Source organism: Zingiber officinale, chromosome 1A, assembly GCF_018446385.1.
Source record: "Zingiber officinale cultivar Zhangliang chromosome 1A, Zo_v1.1, whole genome shotgun sequence".
NCBI lineage: Eukaryota > Viridiplantae > Streptophyta > Magnoliopsida > Zingiberales > Zingiberaceae > Zingiber > Zingiber officinale.
Window position 1 is genome coordinate 1,000,832 of NC_055987.1, and position 13,046 is coordinate 1,013,877.

General features: G+C 39.3%; 3 protein-coding genes across 3 annotated transcripts; all 3 read right to left on the bottom strand.

Annotated features, from left to right (window-relative positions):
* Positions 1-668: 668 nt before the first annotated feature.
* Positions 669-1,893, bottom strand: LOC122014865 (FCS-Like Zinc finger 8-like). The gene is made up of 2 exons (XM_042571356.1): positions 1,484-1,893; positions 669-1,406 (listed from the first exon to the last, which is right to left on the bottom strand). Exon 2 carries the CDS (start codon positions 1,389-1,391, stop codon positions 741-743), a length of 651 nt encoding a protein of 216 aa, XP_042427290.1. The 5' UTR covers positions 1,392-1,406; positions 1,484-1,893; the 3' UTR covers positions 669-740.
* Positions 1,894-3,319: 1,426 nt separating this feature from the next.
* On the bottom strand, positions 3,320-7,757 carry LOC122014874 (single-stranded DNA-binding protein, mitochondrial-like). Its single transcript, XM_042571368.1, has 7 exons — positions 7,610-7,757; positions 6,879-6,972; positions 6,490-6,635; positions 6,177-6,385; positions 5,926-6,026; positions 4,249-4,308; positions 3,320-3,476 (listed from the first exon to the last, which is right to left on the bottom strand). Exons 2-7 carry the CDS (start codon positions 6,952-6,954, stop codon positions 3,460-3,462), a joined length of 609 nt encoding a protein of 202 aa, XP_042427302.1. The 5' UTR covers positions 6,955-6,972; positions 7,610-7,757; the 3' UTR covers positions 3,320-3,459.
* A 2,169-nt stretch (positions 7,758-9,926) lies between these two features.
* On the bottom strand, positions 9,927-12,224 carry LOC122014882 (cation/calcium exchanger 1-like). Its single transcript, XM_042571379.1, has one exon. The coding sequence runs from the start codon at positions 12,080-12,082 to the stop codon at positions 10,472-10,474; it is 1,611 nt and encodes a 536-aa protein (XP_042427313.1). The 5' UTR covers positions 12,083-12,224; the 3' UTR covers positions 9,927-10,471.
* Positions 12,225-13,046: the final 822 nt, after the last annotated feature.

Below are 13,046 nucleotides of genomic sequence, written 5' to 3' on the forward strand. Positions count from 1 at the left end.
CATCAACATTCTAAAACCTATTGAAACAACTCCAATAATTAAAGCTCTAAAGAGTTCTAAATAACTTTTAAGTAGTCTAATTAATAACATGTAATTGTATGACTACATGCATATTATATCAATTTCAGAGAAAAAAAACAGCTTTGAAATTTATTACATCAATTTCAAAGAAAAAAACAGTTTTGAAATTACACTACTGCTCTTAAAATACAAAGGTCAAACCTTGCATCCACAATAGTTAAAAAAAAATTCAGATTTTTTATTTTTCAAACCTCTTTAAAAACCTTACATTGGAGCTACCCTAAGACTTGTTTTTTTGGCTCGCGAATCTATAAACAAACATGTTCGTGAGATCACGAACTGAATATCCTTAAGCTCGAGCTAGACTCGATAACACTGTCGAACTCGAAATCGAGCTCGAACTCGTCTCGATAAGATAAACGAACGAACTCAAACGAATTTTTTACCAAATCAAATTCCGAATAACTCGCGAATCGTTTAATTCATCTATCTCCCTAATTAAAATGGAGACCTTTCACTTGTTCTTATGCGTTTTTTTTAATATCATGAAAGTTTTTGATACTTTGATAGAGTTGATTTCTGCAATCTAGAAACTATGTTGGAGTCAAAAGAAATCATGAGATCACTCGATAGGGGTATTTTAATAATTGGACACAAAAATAATTATCACGCGTTCATTTTTATTTCTAAATCAAAATTTTAAAAACCTTATCCCTGTTCTACGCACTCTGCGTTCCCATTCCCGCACCACTAGTCTTCTTCCTCACCGCAGTAAATTCATCGACACCGAAGCTCTCCAGAACGCAGTCGTCGAAGATGTGAGTGGTCTTCGGGTTCGGCCCGCGCGAGATGATGCAGGTGTAGTCCTCCGACTTCTCCAATTCCGCCACCGACACGCTCCCGGCGGCGAACGCCGGCGGCGAAAAGGGTGCGCCAGGGGAGACCAACGCCAACAGTGAGTCCTTGTTCTTGACGCCGAACTCAATGGGCGAGCTTGGCGAATCCATGGATGGAATTTTAGTTTTCAACTGCGACCCGAACAGGATCATGCTCCTGCTCCCCTTGGCTGCGTCTTCAATGAGAGCGTCCACAATGCCGAGGCCAATTGGCTTCGACCGCAATTCCAAAGGAGGCTTCGCGGGCTGCTGCTGCTGCTGCTTGGAAAAAGACAAGTGTTTTGGTTCGGGAATGGAGTTAGGGTTCATGGCGACCACCTCGTGGTCTGAGAAGCCCTTGGAGGAGAAGCTCCTGAAGAGGCGTCGATTGGGGGAGAGGGACAGAGGTGAAGGGGGCTTCTTGCTCTTGGAACCCCCATGGCTGGAGGAAGGCGAGGGCTTGCCCGCAACTGGTATGGATCTCTTCCTCAGCATCGTCTCTTCTACTTCCTGAAACTCAATAGCAACCAAGTAAGCACGCAGGAAACAGAAACTGGAATGGTTCTTCCAGAATCGATGAGCAAAACCTCCTTTGATCTCTTTCTTGCTTCTGTGCCGGATCACCAAAACAAACTGTACTCGAACATCTCCATGAAATTGGAGAAAGTAAAGAACCCTAAAACTTAAAAATCCGATCTTGATGACGGTAAATTAGCAAAGATAGCTCCTTTCCGAGCGTGATTGATGCTTCAAAGAAGGGATTTGGGACCTGCTAATTCCCGGGGGAGGAACAAATCCAGCAAAAGCTTGATTTAAAGAGAAGAGGAGGCGTCGGAATTGCATTACCGATTCCACTAAAACTGCAACATCTGGCGAATAATTTCCTTCATTTTTTACTCTCATCTTATCTCTTCTGATGGGGACTGCTATCGAATGTAACAATTACTATTTTTTTTTTTTGTTTCTATTTTTTCATGATAATTTCTGTGAAACAGAGGGCGCAACGAATCTATGGTCCAGTACATAAATTATTCAATTGTGTCATTTTAAAAAAAAATGCTCCTAATATTTATTATTTTTGTTTACTATCTAAATTATTTATTTATTAATAATAAAACATTTTGACACGACATAAAATGCTTTACAAGTATCTTAATATTAATTTATGAAAGATAATAAATGCTGATTGTGTTTTGAAAACCATCCTATTTATTTAGACATCTGTGAACGACTATTTAAATGGTGAGTGAATTAAACAATTGGAGAGATTATGAAAACACGAGACGTGGCGTAAGAAATGTTCATATGATTTTGTTCGATTCCAATATCTTTTAAAATATTTCTAGACTTCTACATCGCATTTGGTATGTGATGGAGTTTGTCGATTGATTCAAGAGACTAAGAAGTCACATTGAATATATGAGTAAAGTCGGTCGATTTAATTTTTTTATTAAAAAATAAAATTCCAATATTTCTAGAGCCATCTTAAAATTTAGTAAATATTTTTCTTATACACCCTCACACGTGTCTATACACTAGTGTATGAACTTCTTCCAACATGTTAAAGTCCTAATAATAATAATAATAACCACAAATAAACAAAACTCTACGATGAAATGGACTCATTACACATTTGGTTGAAAAATAAATTATTCCGTGTTGAAATTTAATTAGAAATTATTTTTCATCGTTCAACTTTATTTTCAATTTGGTGGATAAGATGAAATTGACTGCCATATCTTTGCATAATTATTATGTTTGTGAGGCCATAATAGCTAAGACACGTACTTCAAGATATGAGTGCATAATTTCTTCAGGCCAAAGTGAACAAAAACAATACACATGCTAAAATACTTAGAGATAGAGCATAAATATTACATCCTGTCCCATCCTGCCCCTTCAAAATTTATAAAAAGAATAAACTTTTTCAGAGAATTGAATAACCTAATAATCCAAACGAAATAAGAAATAACTAAAAAGATAGCTAGAGAATAATAGTTTCACAAAATTAATTTTCAAACTCTGTTTTATAAAACTCATATGAAGTCAGATAACTATTCCAACAAACCATATTTACCATTACTACTCGATCACACGCCTTGCTTACATGTTAATAACAGTCAGCAATTGGCTCAGTGATGAGAGCTTGAGGGAGTTTTGTTTATTTTGCTGCCACTTGTTCCTTATGTTTTCAACTAGTGCTGGAAGACAAGTTTTGACAGCAACCTCGTGGAATATACTTTTCGTGTGCGCATATATATTTAGCAGTAACGTAATTGAAGAAAAATATAAACGAAAATTACTAGGTGACATGCTAATGCAGAACATTGGCATGGTAGGAATCGGGCAAAAAATTGTGCGAGAATGGAGAGAGGTGAGGGGATCATCTTCTTCCTTTAACATGCCTACATGAATCAAGCTTATTCAACCAAAAGTGGTTTCCAGAAAATATTTCCAACAGCAATCATACAGATCACACAAGATTTATAAGCTGAATCTATTGAGTCCACACTTCAATCGACAGAGATAAGTTTCAAATCATGAAATTAAAGGACCAGGATATTCAAAACAATCCATCCCCTGCAACCAAAGATGAAGTTTTTATCACTTACTAATAACAAGCTGCGGCAGGAAACATCTAATCTTAGACAAATTACAAGTTTTTAACAGTTTTTTTGTGTGTGATGAGTTTATGAAGGATTCAGAATATGAAATTTTTTATTAAAGGATAGACTATACAATGTCAGTTATATCAGCAATGGGTGCAAGTAACTAGAGGGCAAGAAGTGGACGTTTACTTTTGAAAGTTCAAAGTAATCAGCTTAGGCTGGCAATTTGTGTCTTCTCATGCTAATCGTGTTGTATTAACATACAACTAATTCTATACTTTTTAAAACTGACTTTATGAGTTCTCATTAAAACTCTCTAAAGAATAAAGTAACATGACAAAAAGTTACTAACTTTTTAAATTTTAATTTAATCTGTAAAGTGGTAAATTAGTGTTGCTCATTTACATATTAAAGTTGTACAGCATCACTTTCAGGTTTCGTCACCGTTAATCATGTTTCTGATGGAGTCCAGTCGTATTGTGTCAATTGGTCAACCCTACAAGGTGGAGATAAACCAATGCCTAATAATTCTCTCATATTTCACCATCTAGTCTATACCTCCTTCCTACCTAATACCAATGGTAGGTCCGAGTTAAAGAGAATTCTGTAAAAAGATTGGGATTGTTAGATGTGACACCCTAATTTGGTCAAAGACAAAAATTGTGGACCAATAGAGATTTAGGCTTAAACGTTTAGGGTCAAAAGTAATTTTGCAAATAGAGTCAAAGCAGAGATTAACGTACTCAATCCTTCCAAAGATATACTAGCAGTAGCATCACCAGACTTGATCAAGCGAATTTTTCCTACAGACATCACAAACGTGTATCAGCACATTGGATAGTGAAAAAGAAGTTAATAATAAAGATATGTAAATGCTTAATGATTAGTAATAGCTTCAAAAAGAGCTGATGATGAGAGAATATCAATACAGCATCTAGAAGAGTTGAAACACATAATTTGTTTATTTGTTTATGTAAACATAGTTTTAATGCCATTTTATCTCAAAAAAATAACAGAACACCTGCATCTAGTCCAATCCTTAATTGTTTCAAAACGCTCAACAGAAGAATATACAATATACAAGTAATTAGCCCTAAAATCTTACTGATTTTTTAAGTTCTCAAAGTGGTTTGAAAACTGAACCGCATGAACTGGTTCAAACAGATAAACCGCAAACTGGAAGCCAATGTAGTCCAGTTGGTTCAGTAGAGGAACTCTAGTTATACTGGATTTTTGACCTGTTCAACCAAAAAATATGGGACCCAGGCAGCAATTCGACCCCCCAAGGTCCTCTTAAGTGTTCAAAAATACAAAAAAGAAAACATCTATTGACAAAATTCTAGGAATGCACTGACACAATTTATTCTAATCTTAAATCTTCAAATAGAAGCATTCTAGAGTTTTGGTCTGAAGTACACCAATCCACACTCGTGACAGGAAAATAGAATAGGGCTTGTTAACACATAGTGCCTCTACATTAAGCAGCATGGTGAAAAACGCATCTGCTCCTATCAATTTGAAGAATCACACTACACGCAAATACCCAGGTGAATAAATGATTTGGAATGTATTAGTAGTCATATACTTACAATGTACTACTCAAGCATAAAATTGCTAAGTGAAACCTTATGTTAACTCAATACAAAACATTGTGATAACAGCATTGACTGCAGGCGGGATCCTCTGGTCCGCAATTTGCGGATCAGAAGATGATCCACTACTTATGATTGGTAAATTATGATGGACCCCATCTATTTAACTAATAGGGTCCATTGAAATGGATCAATCCATAAAGTGGACCATCCTCTGGTCCGCAAAATTGCGGACCAGAGGATCCGTGCTCCATTGACTGCACCCTGTGCCTCATTATTACATGGATAATGTCACATAAGTGAAAGATAACTACAACTCCTAGGAAACGACCTTCCACAAAATAAACACAGCTTAATCATGAACATTTTTATTGCACACTTTGCATGGAGCAAAAATGATGTTGTGATCCTAACATCATTAACTCCTTATTTTATTTGCATATCAACAAGATTTCCCTAAGGATCCTTCATATTTAATTTTTGTTAGCGTTGAATGTAACTATATGAAATAATAGTACATTGTCAGATGTCGGATTTCTGATAAGTTGCCTGAATTGCAGTTGGAGCAATTTGTAAATTCATAAGTGATGAAATCCTTGTTAGCGAAAGTGACTGACACTGCCTACAAGATAATATGTAATTCGGTGAACATCAATTTATGTTCTTGGTAAACTTTAACATTTTATCCAATGCTCTAATGCACAGAAAACCTAAAGTCTATTCTATATCAGCACAAACAATTGTTCAACCAAAGCAAAGCAAAATAAACTAAAGCACTTTTGCTATATGCAAACAAATTGAGTCAAATAGATTAGCATGACCACATACCATCATGACGCACACAGATCTCTGGTACATTTTTCACCTGGCCAGTGATACCGTCATTGTATACTCTAGTTTCAATGTCTCCCTCGATGAAGACAGAAGAACTGAAATGAGGCACCAAAGCATAGCAGCCCCACAAGAAGGATAATTGTTAACATAATAATATCCATTGTGGTGCAAAAAAACCAATGGTACTAGACTCAAGAAACTGCAACGAGAAAATTTATTGTGAAAGAAGGCAAGGGATGAAATACTTCTTTAATAATTTTTGAACAGAAAAAGCCCCAAGTTGCTCATTGTGAACAGCAATCCGATGCCACTGAGCTGGTTTTGGCAAATGCTCATTTCCACTGAGCCTTTGGTCATACATACCACCTGTTCCAACAGTAAATATGGTCACTGTCCTCCCGTTTCTTAATATCTTCTGTAAAGGAGCCTGACCAACTTTGCCACAAAGAATTGCCTAAATGAAAGACACATCAACGTGAATTTTCAAAAAAAAAAAATAATAATGACAAATTGCATGCACCTGTGATAGAAATGGAGAAATATCCAAAGTGACTCTACCTTATGCACTCCTCTAAAGTTCCAGCCCTTATTGGGGTCTACACTTTGTGGTTCCAAATCTTTCTTCTCTTCGACAAAATCATCCTCAATTTTGTTATTCTCTTCGTCATCATTGAAAGATATAGTTGAGAAACATGTTCGTCGGCCTTGATATAGAAATACAAACATGAAAGATTTATAGTAAGATAAAGAAAAGACAAATCTGCTACTTCAACTCAGAATATGAAAGCAAGAATAATTGTCATAGGTTCTTTTCAAGGCACCATAATCATCACCCCCAACTAAAATAATAATTTACCAGTTGTGGAAAACAGAAACAGAACAACTAACATCAGAATTTGTTGACCATATAAAAGCCATAGCAGGAATCTTCTGACAGAGAATCTTACATAGGGGAAACCTCGACTGTGAAAAATTTCCCTTCAAATGCTCCAGAACTCCCAACCTCAAAAATCTCAGCTTCATAATTGAGCTCCAGAGCAACTACAGAGATGGTAAACAAAATGATCAATATTCAAAGGCATGCATGCAAGATCCATCTCAGCAATTTCAACATGCATAGATTTGTCACTCCAGCTAGTAAACAATAGTTAGAAATATAAAAAATAAACCTAATAGATATACTAATAAGCACAAGTATTAATATTACAGAATTCAAGGCATATGAAGATGGCTTACAATTGAGCCTCTGCCAATGTGAGACGTGAGCACACATATGCAATCCATATCAAAAGAATAAGGATGAATTTAAGAAAGTAATATTATTATGTGAACAAAATACACAAGTTTGCTTCAAGTACGTTATATTTCCAAATTATCAACGTATTCACATGGTTAGCAGAAATCTAGGGGAAAAAAATATTTTTCCACCAATTTAAATATCATTATTAAAGATCATGAAGATAGAAATTTAAGGAACAGAAGCTGACTATTACGCACCACTTCACGGAAACAATTAAATCCTAAAAAAAACATAGCATAATATATGTCATCACTCGTGGCAGAATACAGAATCACCGTCATGGAATTTCATTGGAACTCTACTAGCATGCGGCATGCACGCTGCTTCATCATTTTGACCGAAAGGAAGGAATAAGCAGAGTGGTCGAGAGGGACATACCCAGCGCTGGGAGTCGCTAAGGAGGATGAGGATGACCGCTGGTTCACTGCGTCGCGGCGGCGGGAGAAGGCGAGAAGCGTGAGGGAGATCGGTAGTGTTTTAGGGTTTATGATACCCATTTTGAACGTCGGAGGCAGCTCACTTGAGCATTTGCAATTTGATTCAAATATTATACGCAATATAAAATACCTGCTATTTTCTTCGTCTTTAATTTATTTTGGGTATTTTCCAAGATAAAAGTTAATTTCAGGACCAAATTGCAAGAGAGGGTCATGTAAGAGGTGTTACTTTCAGGTTACGAGTCCATGAGTCCAATTTGAGGCTCTTCGTTCAAATCAGAAGTCCAATTTGAGAGGTTACTTTCTAGGTTACGAGTCTTATGACATGTAAATTAAATCAATCCTACTCTCTTTTTAAAATTCTAAATTAGGTTTCTTTTCTTTGTTTAACTTTACAAGTAAACATAGAGTCTAATTGTCAGATTTGTGGTGAAGTGAGCTGGTTCCTTATCAAATCTCACACCCTGCCAAATTTCAATATCTAATCCAAATTGAACTCCCCTAAAAGGGTCCAACAGAAATGAAATCACAAATGCTTGTGTTTAACTCTTCATTCTCAATGTGCATGCCACATAATGAAGTGAAGTAGACACAACACAATGTCATCTTCCTAAAGACATCAAGAAGAGCTCCTTCCTTCCACGCGACTCAAAGTCTAAGTGCCTACCACTCTGTCAAGGCAATCCACAACCTCGAAACCAAGCTTGTTCTGTGGTGCATATATTCATCTCTTGACAGTTAGATTCAGTTTGTCACTGAATGGGCAGGGCACAACTAGCGCACATAAATTTTACTAGTCAAAGAAGACTAGGAAATCCACATAATTTGTTTTCATAGTCAAAGAAGAACAATGGATATTGATGTGGCAAGGACTTACACGTGTCCTGTGAGGTCAAGAATCATACTGAGTTGCTAGTCAAATCAAGATAAGTCAAATGTAACGCAAAGGAAATCAAACTCGATCTAGAAGGGACTTGGGTCTAGTCCAACTTACTCAATACACTTATTCTAAAGAGTTGAGTTTGTCCGGGAATAAGTCATCTCCAACTCGACATCAGATGTTGACCTAGTCTACGACTTGACCAAGGCGGCTCCCTCATATTCTGGCATTCTATCTCGGTCTCAAATCCTGACATCATGTCTCGGCCTCAGATCTCAGCATCGTGTCTTAGCCTCAAATCCCGACATCAAGTCTCGACATCATGTCTCAGTCTCAGATCTCGGCCTTAAATCCCGGCATCATGTCTCGACCTTAGATCCCGACATCATGTCTCAGCCTCAAATTTTGATATTCTGTCTTGATCTTAGATCTCGACATCATGTCTAACCCTCATACCTTAGCATCACGTCTCAGCCTTAAACCTCAGAATCAGGTCTCGGCCTCAGATCTCGACATCGTGTCTTGGCCTTAGATTCGACATCCTGTCTCGGTTTCAGTTGTCAACTTTATCTATTCTCAAGATCACTCCACATTGATGTCATTTGCTTGTATGTCCTAAGATCAAATTCATACTAACCCCTTATTAATGAGATCAATTTTCCTAGAAAACATAGACAATGACTATGAATATTTCAGAACACGTGGCATGAGATAAATAGAGAGGTGCTTAAGAGATTGTCAACTTTAGTCTCCTAGATACTCTCATTCAAACATGTGGTATTTAACAAATAGAGAGACAACTAAAAACTATCGGATCTAATCCCTCATCGGTGATCCCTCATCAGCACTGACGTGAAAATATTCTTCTAATGATTATATAAACTCTAATGAAGGTAAGTGCAGGGAGCGCCGTTTTTTTAACTATGACAGGATCCCCTTTGGTATCATCTGTCATTCTTCTTCTTCCTCCCGCTGCTCTAATTTCATACCTCAAATAAATTTGCCCCCACGGGCTGGATGAGCTGGTTAGGTGCCTGCAGTTTGCCAATGAAGTCGTGGGGTCAAAGGTCACCAGTTGCATTTGGGGATAAAACCCTGGTCTGCTGTGCCAAAAATTCCTTCGACCCCCAGTCACTTATCCTGCCCAGTATTAATCGTGATTTACTCTCTTTGAAATTTTATGGGGCCAGGACCAGAGGATCGCTAGAGTGACGGTTTTACCTTTTGCTAATATCTCAAATAAATTTTAACTTAAGCGTTGAAGTGGCATTTCCGGATATCTCTGTTAAGTTGTATTTCAGAACAGTCTTACCACTTCATCGACAACCTTCGAGGAGCTAACAAGTTAGGCCGTTTGTTGATTAGTAACCATCCACGATATTTATCGAACATATATTAATTTTGAATCCGTACATTTCCAAACTGCGATATAAAATTCAAGAAAGAGAAATATGTAGGAGAATCATGCATGGAGCCAGATGGCTGATAAGGATGCTTAGAAGGAGATGTGCATGCCCACTGCCCAGAACTGCCTCCACCAGACTGATAGAAGCTTAGGTATGACCTCTCCGCCATTATTGATTCACCTTAGCTGTCTGCTTCTCAACAATGATTACTCATTTCTGTGCATTCAAATCATGAACAATAAGTTTGTTCTGACGTGCGTTAGCAGTTTTAAGAAAACCTCAAATTTACAAATGTTTCAAAAGTGAAGTGCCCTAACTTGGGAATCAAAGCCCATCCCAAAGCATCAGGACCATCACCCTACAAAACATGGAGAAACAAAACAATCATTCAATATCTTATCCTTTGTCTTCATTGCTCGAGGGACATCAGTGAAAAACGATCTCGCCACATTCTGGAACTGAAAAAAAATCTTAAGTTCCAGCAACATCCACTGCGAAATCTACTACAGAACTTGTCTCAGAGAATTCCAATCTTCACCAGCTCAAGGCTCTCGAGGAGCCTCAAGCAGAGAAATGCGAAGTAGATGACCAGCAGTCCAATCCCCAGCACTCTATCTGGCTTCATCCCTCTCCTTGGGAGAACGATGAGAGCCCAGAGCAAGCCGCCAATCAGGAACCCCAATGTCTCAAAAATGGTGGCGTCCCTGGGCACCACAAATGGAGCAGGGTGAGAAGCCGCAGAAGCCAGCACAAGAGACAGACCCAGCCCCATAAGTGTGTTAAAGATTGGCCCTGCGTAGCACCCGGAGATGGCAACCTGAACTCCATCACCTCCTCCATGGATTGACATGGCAACATTGGCAATGAGGTCCCCTAATGAGTTGCCCCAAGCCAAGACAGTGAAGGCCAGAACCGTGGGAGTGATGTGAGCTATCTCACCGATGGAGACAAGTAAGGAAACAAGTTCCCCTGCTATAATGTAAGACCATATCACACTCATCATGAACCCACCTGCAAGCCAAGGGAACAAACAGGTTTTTGGAGGGGCCGAACGCTCAGTGGTGGCCATGGCAATGCATCCAAGAAGAAAGCCGATCAAGCTTCCGATGAGGTAGAGTGTTAACTTCTCTGCTGTGCTTACTTCCCCTGTTTCGGCGAGCCAAAGGGTTACCAGGAACAGAGGTGACAAACTCACGGAAGCGACGGTGAATGGCTTGGACCATCTCTCTTCACTCACGTCTGGGATTGTTAGTCTTCTTGACAAGTAGAGCGGCATCTTTAGAATCCAGATGAACCTGCTAAAGTAGAATGAAACTTGAGAATTTGAGTTCGTCTTCAATCGATGAGGTTCTTCGGAAAGTAGTTTGGCCTCTGGGTCTTCTTCTGCGGATGAGCCATGGAGAATTGGGATCAACAGATCGGTGTCTCTGTTTTTGTGGTGGTGCATGATCCATACGAGGACGACGTACGCAATGTAGAGGGAGAAGAAGGCGAAGGAGCCCCAAACGCCGATGCTCCCGATGACCAATACGAGGAACAGAGCGGTGAGGACGAGGAGAAAGAAGCAGAGGTCGCGGAGGAAGCTGGCGCGGTCGATGGCGGCGGCGCCGCCGGGGATTAGGAGGGCGATGACAGCGACGACGACGGAGGAGACGAAGAAGGCGCCGCCGAGGATGCTGCTGAGGCCGACGTCGGCGACGCCGGAGGAGGCGGAGAAGGAGGCGAGGCTGGAGAAGACGTCGGGAGCGCCGTTACCGAGGGAGAGAAGCGTGACCCCGGCGATGGTCGGCGGGAGGCGGAGTGCGGCGGAGAGGCCCTCGAGGGAGGAGCAGAAGTAGACGGAGGCGGTGTCGCCGAGGAGGTAGAAGAGCAGGAGGAGACAGAGAGCGAGGAGGGCGTGGCCGAGGAAGGGGCGGCCGCCGCAGGCGCAGTAGAAGAGCTGGAGGTAGTCGATCAAGCCTTGAGGGGCGCAGGCGGAGGTGTGAGCTCTGAGATAAGCGCAAATGGCTGCGTGGTCGTCGAGCTCGCGCAGGCCATGGCAGTCCTCCTCTTCCGCCGCTGCTACTGCCGCACTAAGAAACAGGGGAAGGAGGAGGAAGAAGGAAACTCTGACGAGGAGAGAAGCCATGGCGAATTCGAAGTGGGAGTCATGAACTCAAATCTGAGAATTCATACACGGAGATGAAATCGGAGCTTTTGGAAGAGAAGGCGAAGATGAAGAAGAGAAGGCTTCGACGAATTTCCATGGTGTCGATTTCATGCAACTCGTAATATATCAAACGAAACAATAACAAAAACAAAAACAAAACACGCAAAGGCAAACGCGGTTAAGCATCGATTTTGATAATTAATTAATCCTTTTTTTCTTCATATTTTTTTTAAAAAATTTTATTCTGTGCAGACTGCAGATCAGTATCATCAAATAACTCAAAAATAATGTAGCAAAATTAATTTTATGAATAATAAGCGTGCGGAGGTGAAGGGAAGCATATTGTGTATTATTTTATTTTATAATTATCGTGAGGTGGCGCCTTCTGGGCTAAGCAAACAGTGTGGAAATGAGCAAACGGCGTTGACCTGACGGTTGACCATTGACCGTTGATGTGAGTTTGGATATGTGCCTAAAGCTAAATCAAGAAAGAAAGAACTGCGAGATTCCATCCGACCGACAAGAATAGATGTAGATATGAAATTAGAAAGAAAGGAAAGGAAAGTTCGTCGAGTAATTTGTCATGTAAATTATTGAAATTAATGCCAGATATGAATCTTTGATACGGACAACAGGTCGAGTGGGATTATGTATGAATTATCATAAATTAATTTTTAGATAAATGAAAAGTAATAATCTTTAAGACTTTGAATTATGAGGTTATTCGTTTGTGAGATTTCTAAATAAGTTAATTAAGTACTTGTAAGTATTAAATCTCTTCGGATTAATAGAGAGGGCGAATAAATTAAAATAAGATTGGCGATTTTGAGAAGAAATTGTGAAATAGATTAATTTGATTTAATTTAAAAAATTAACAGAAAGAGGATAGAAATTAGATTGTCTACCGATATGGTTTTCCTTGTGAGAATAATTTAATTCGCTC

Excerpts from the sequence above, each read along its gene's own strand:
- LOC122014865 (XM_042571356.1), bottom strand. The coding sequence starts at position 1,391 with ATGCTGAGGAAGAGATCCATACCAGTTGCGGGCAAGCCCTCGCCTTCC.
- LOC122014874 (XM_042571368.1), bottom strand. The coding sequence starts at position 6,954 with ATGAAGCTGAGATTTTTGAGGTTGGGAGTTCTGGAGCATTTGAAGGGA. Across the intron at positions 6,636-6,878 it reads ACAGTCGAGGTTTCCCCTAT|GCCGACGAACATGTTTCTCA; the intron begins GTAAGATTCTCT and ends TTCTATATCAAG. Across the intron at positions 4,309-5,925 it reads GATCTGTGTGCGTCATGATG|GAAAAATTCGCTTGATCAAG; the intron begins GTATGTGGTCAT and ends TGATGTCTGTAG.
- LOC122014882 (XM_042571379.1), bottom strand. The coding sequence starts at position 12,082 with ATGGCTTCTCTCCTCGTCAGAGTTTCCTTCTTCCTCCTCCTTCCCCTG.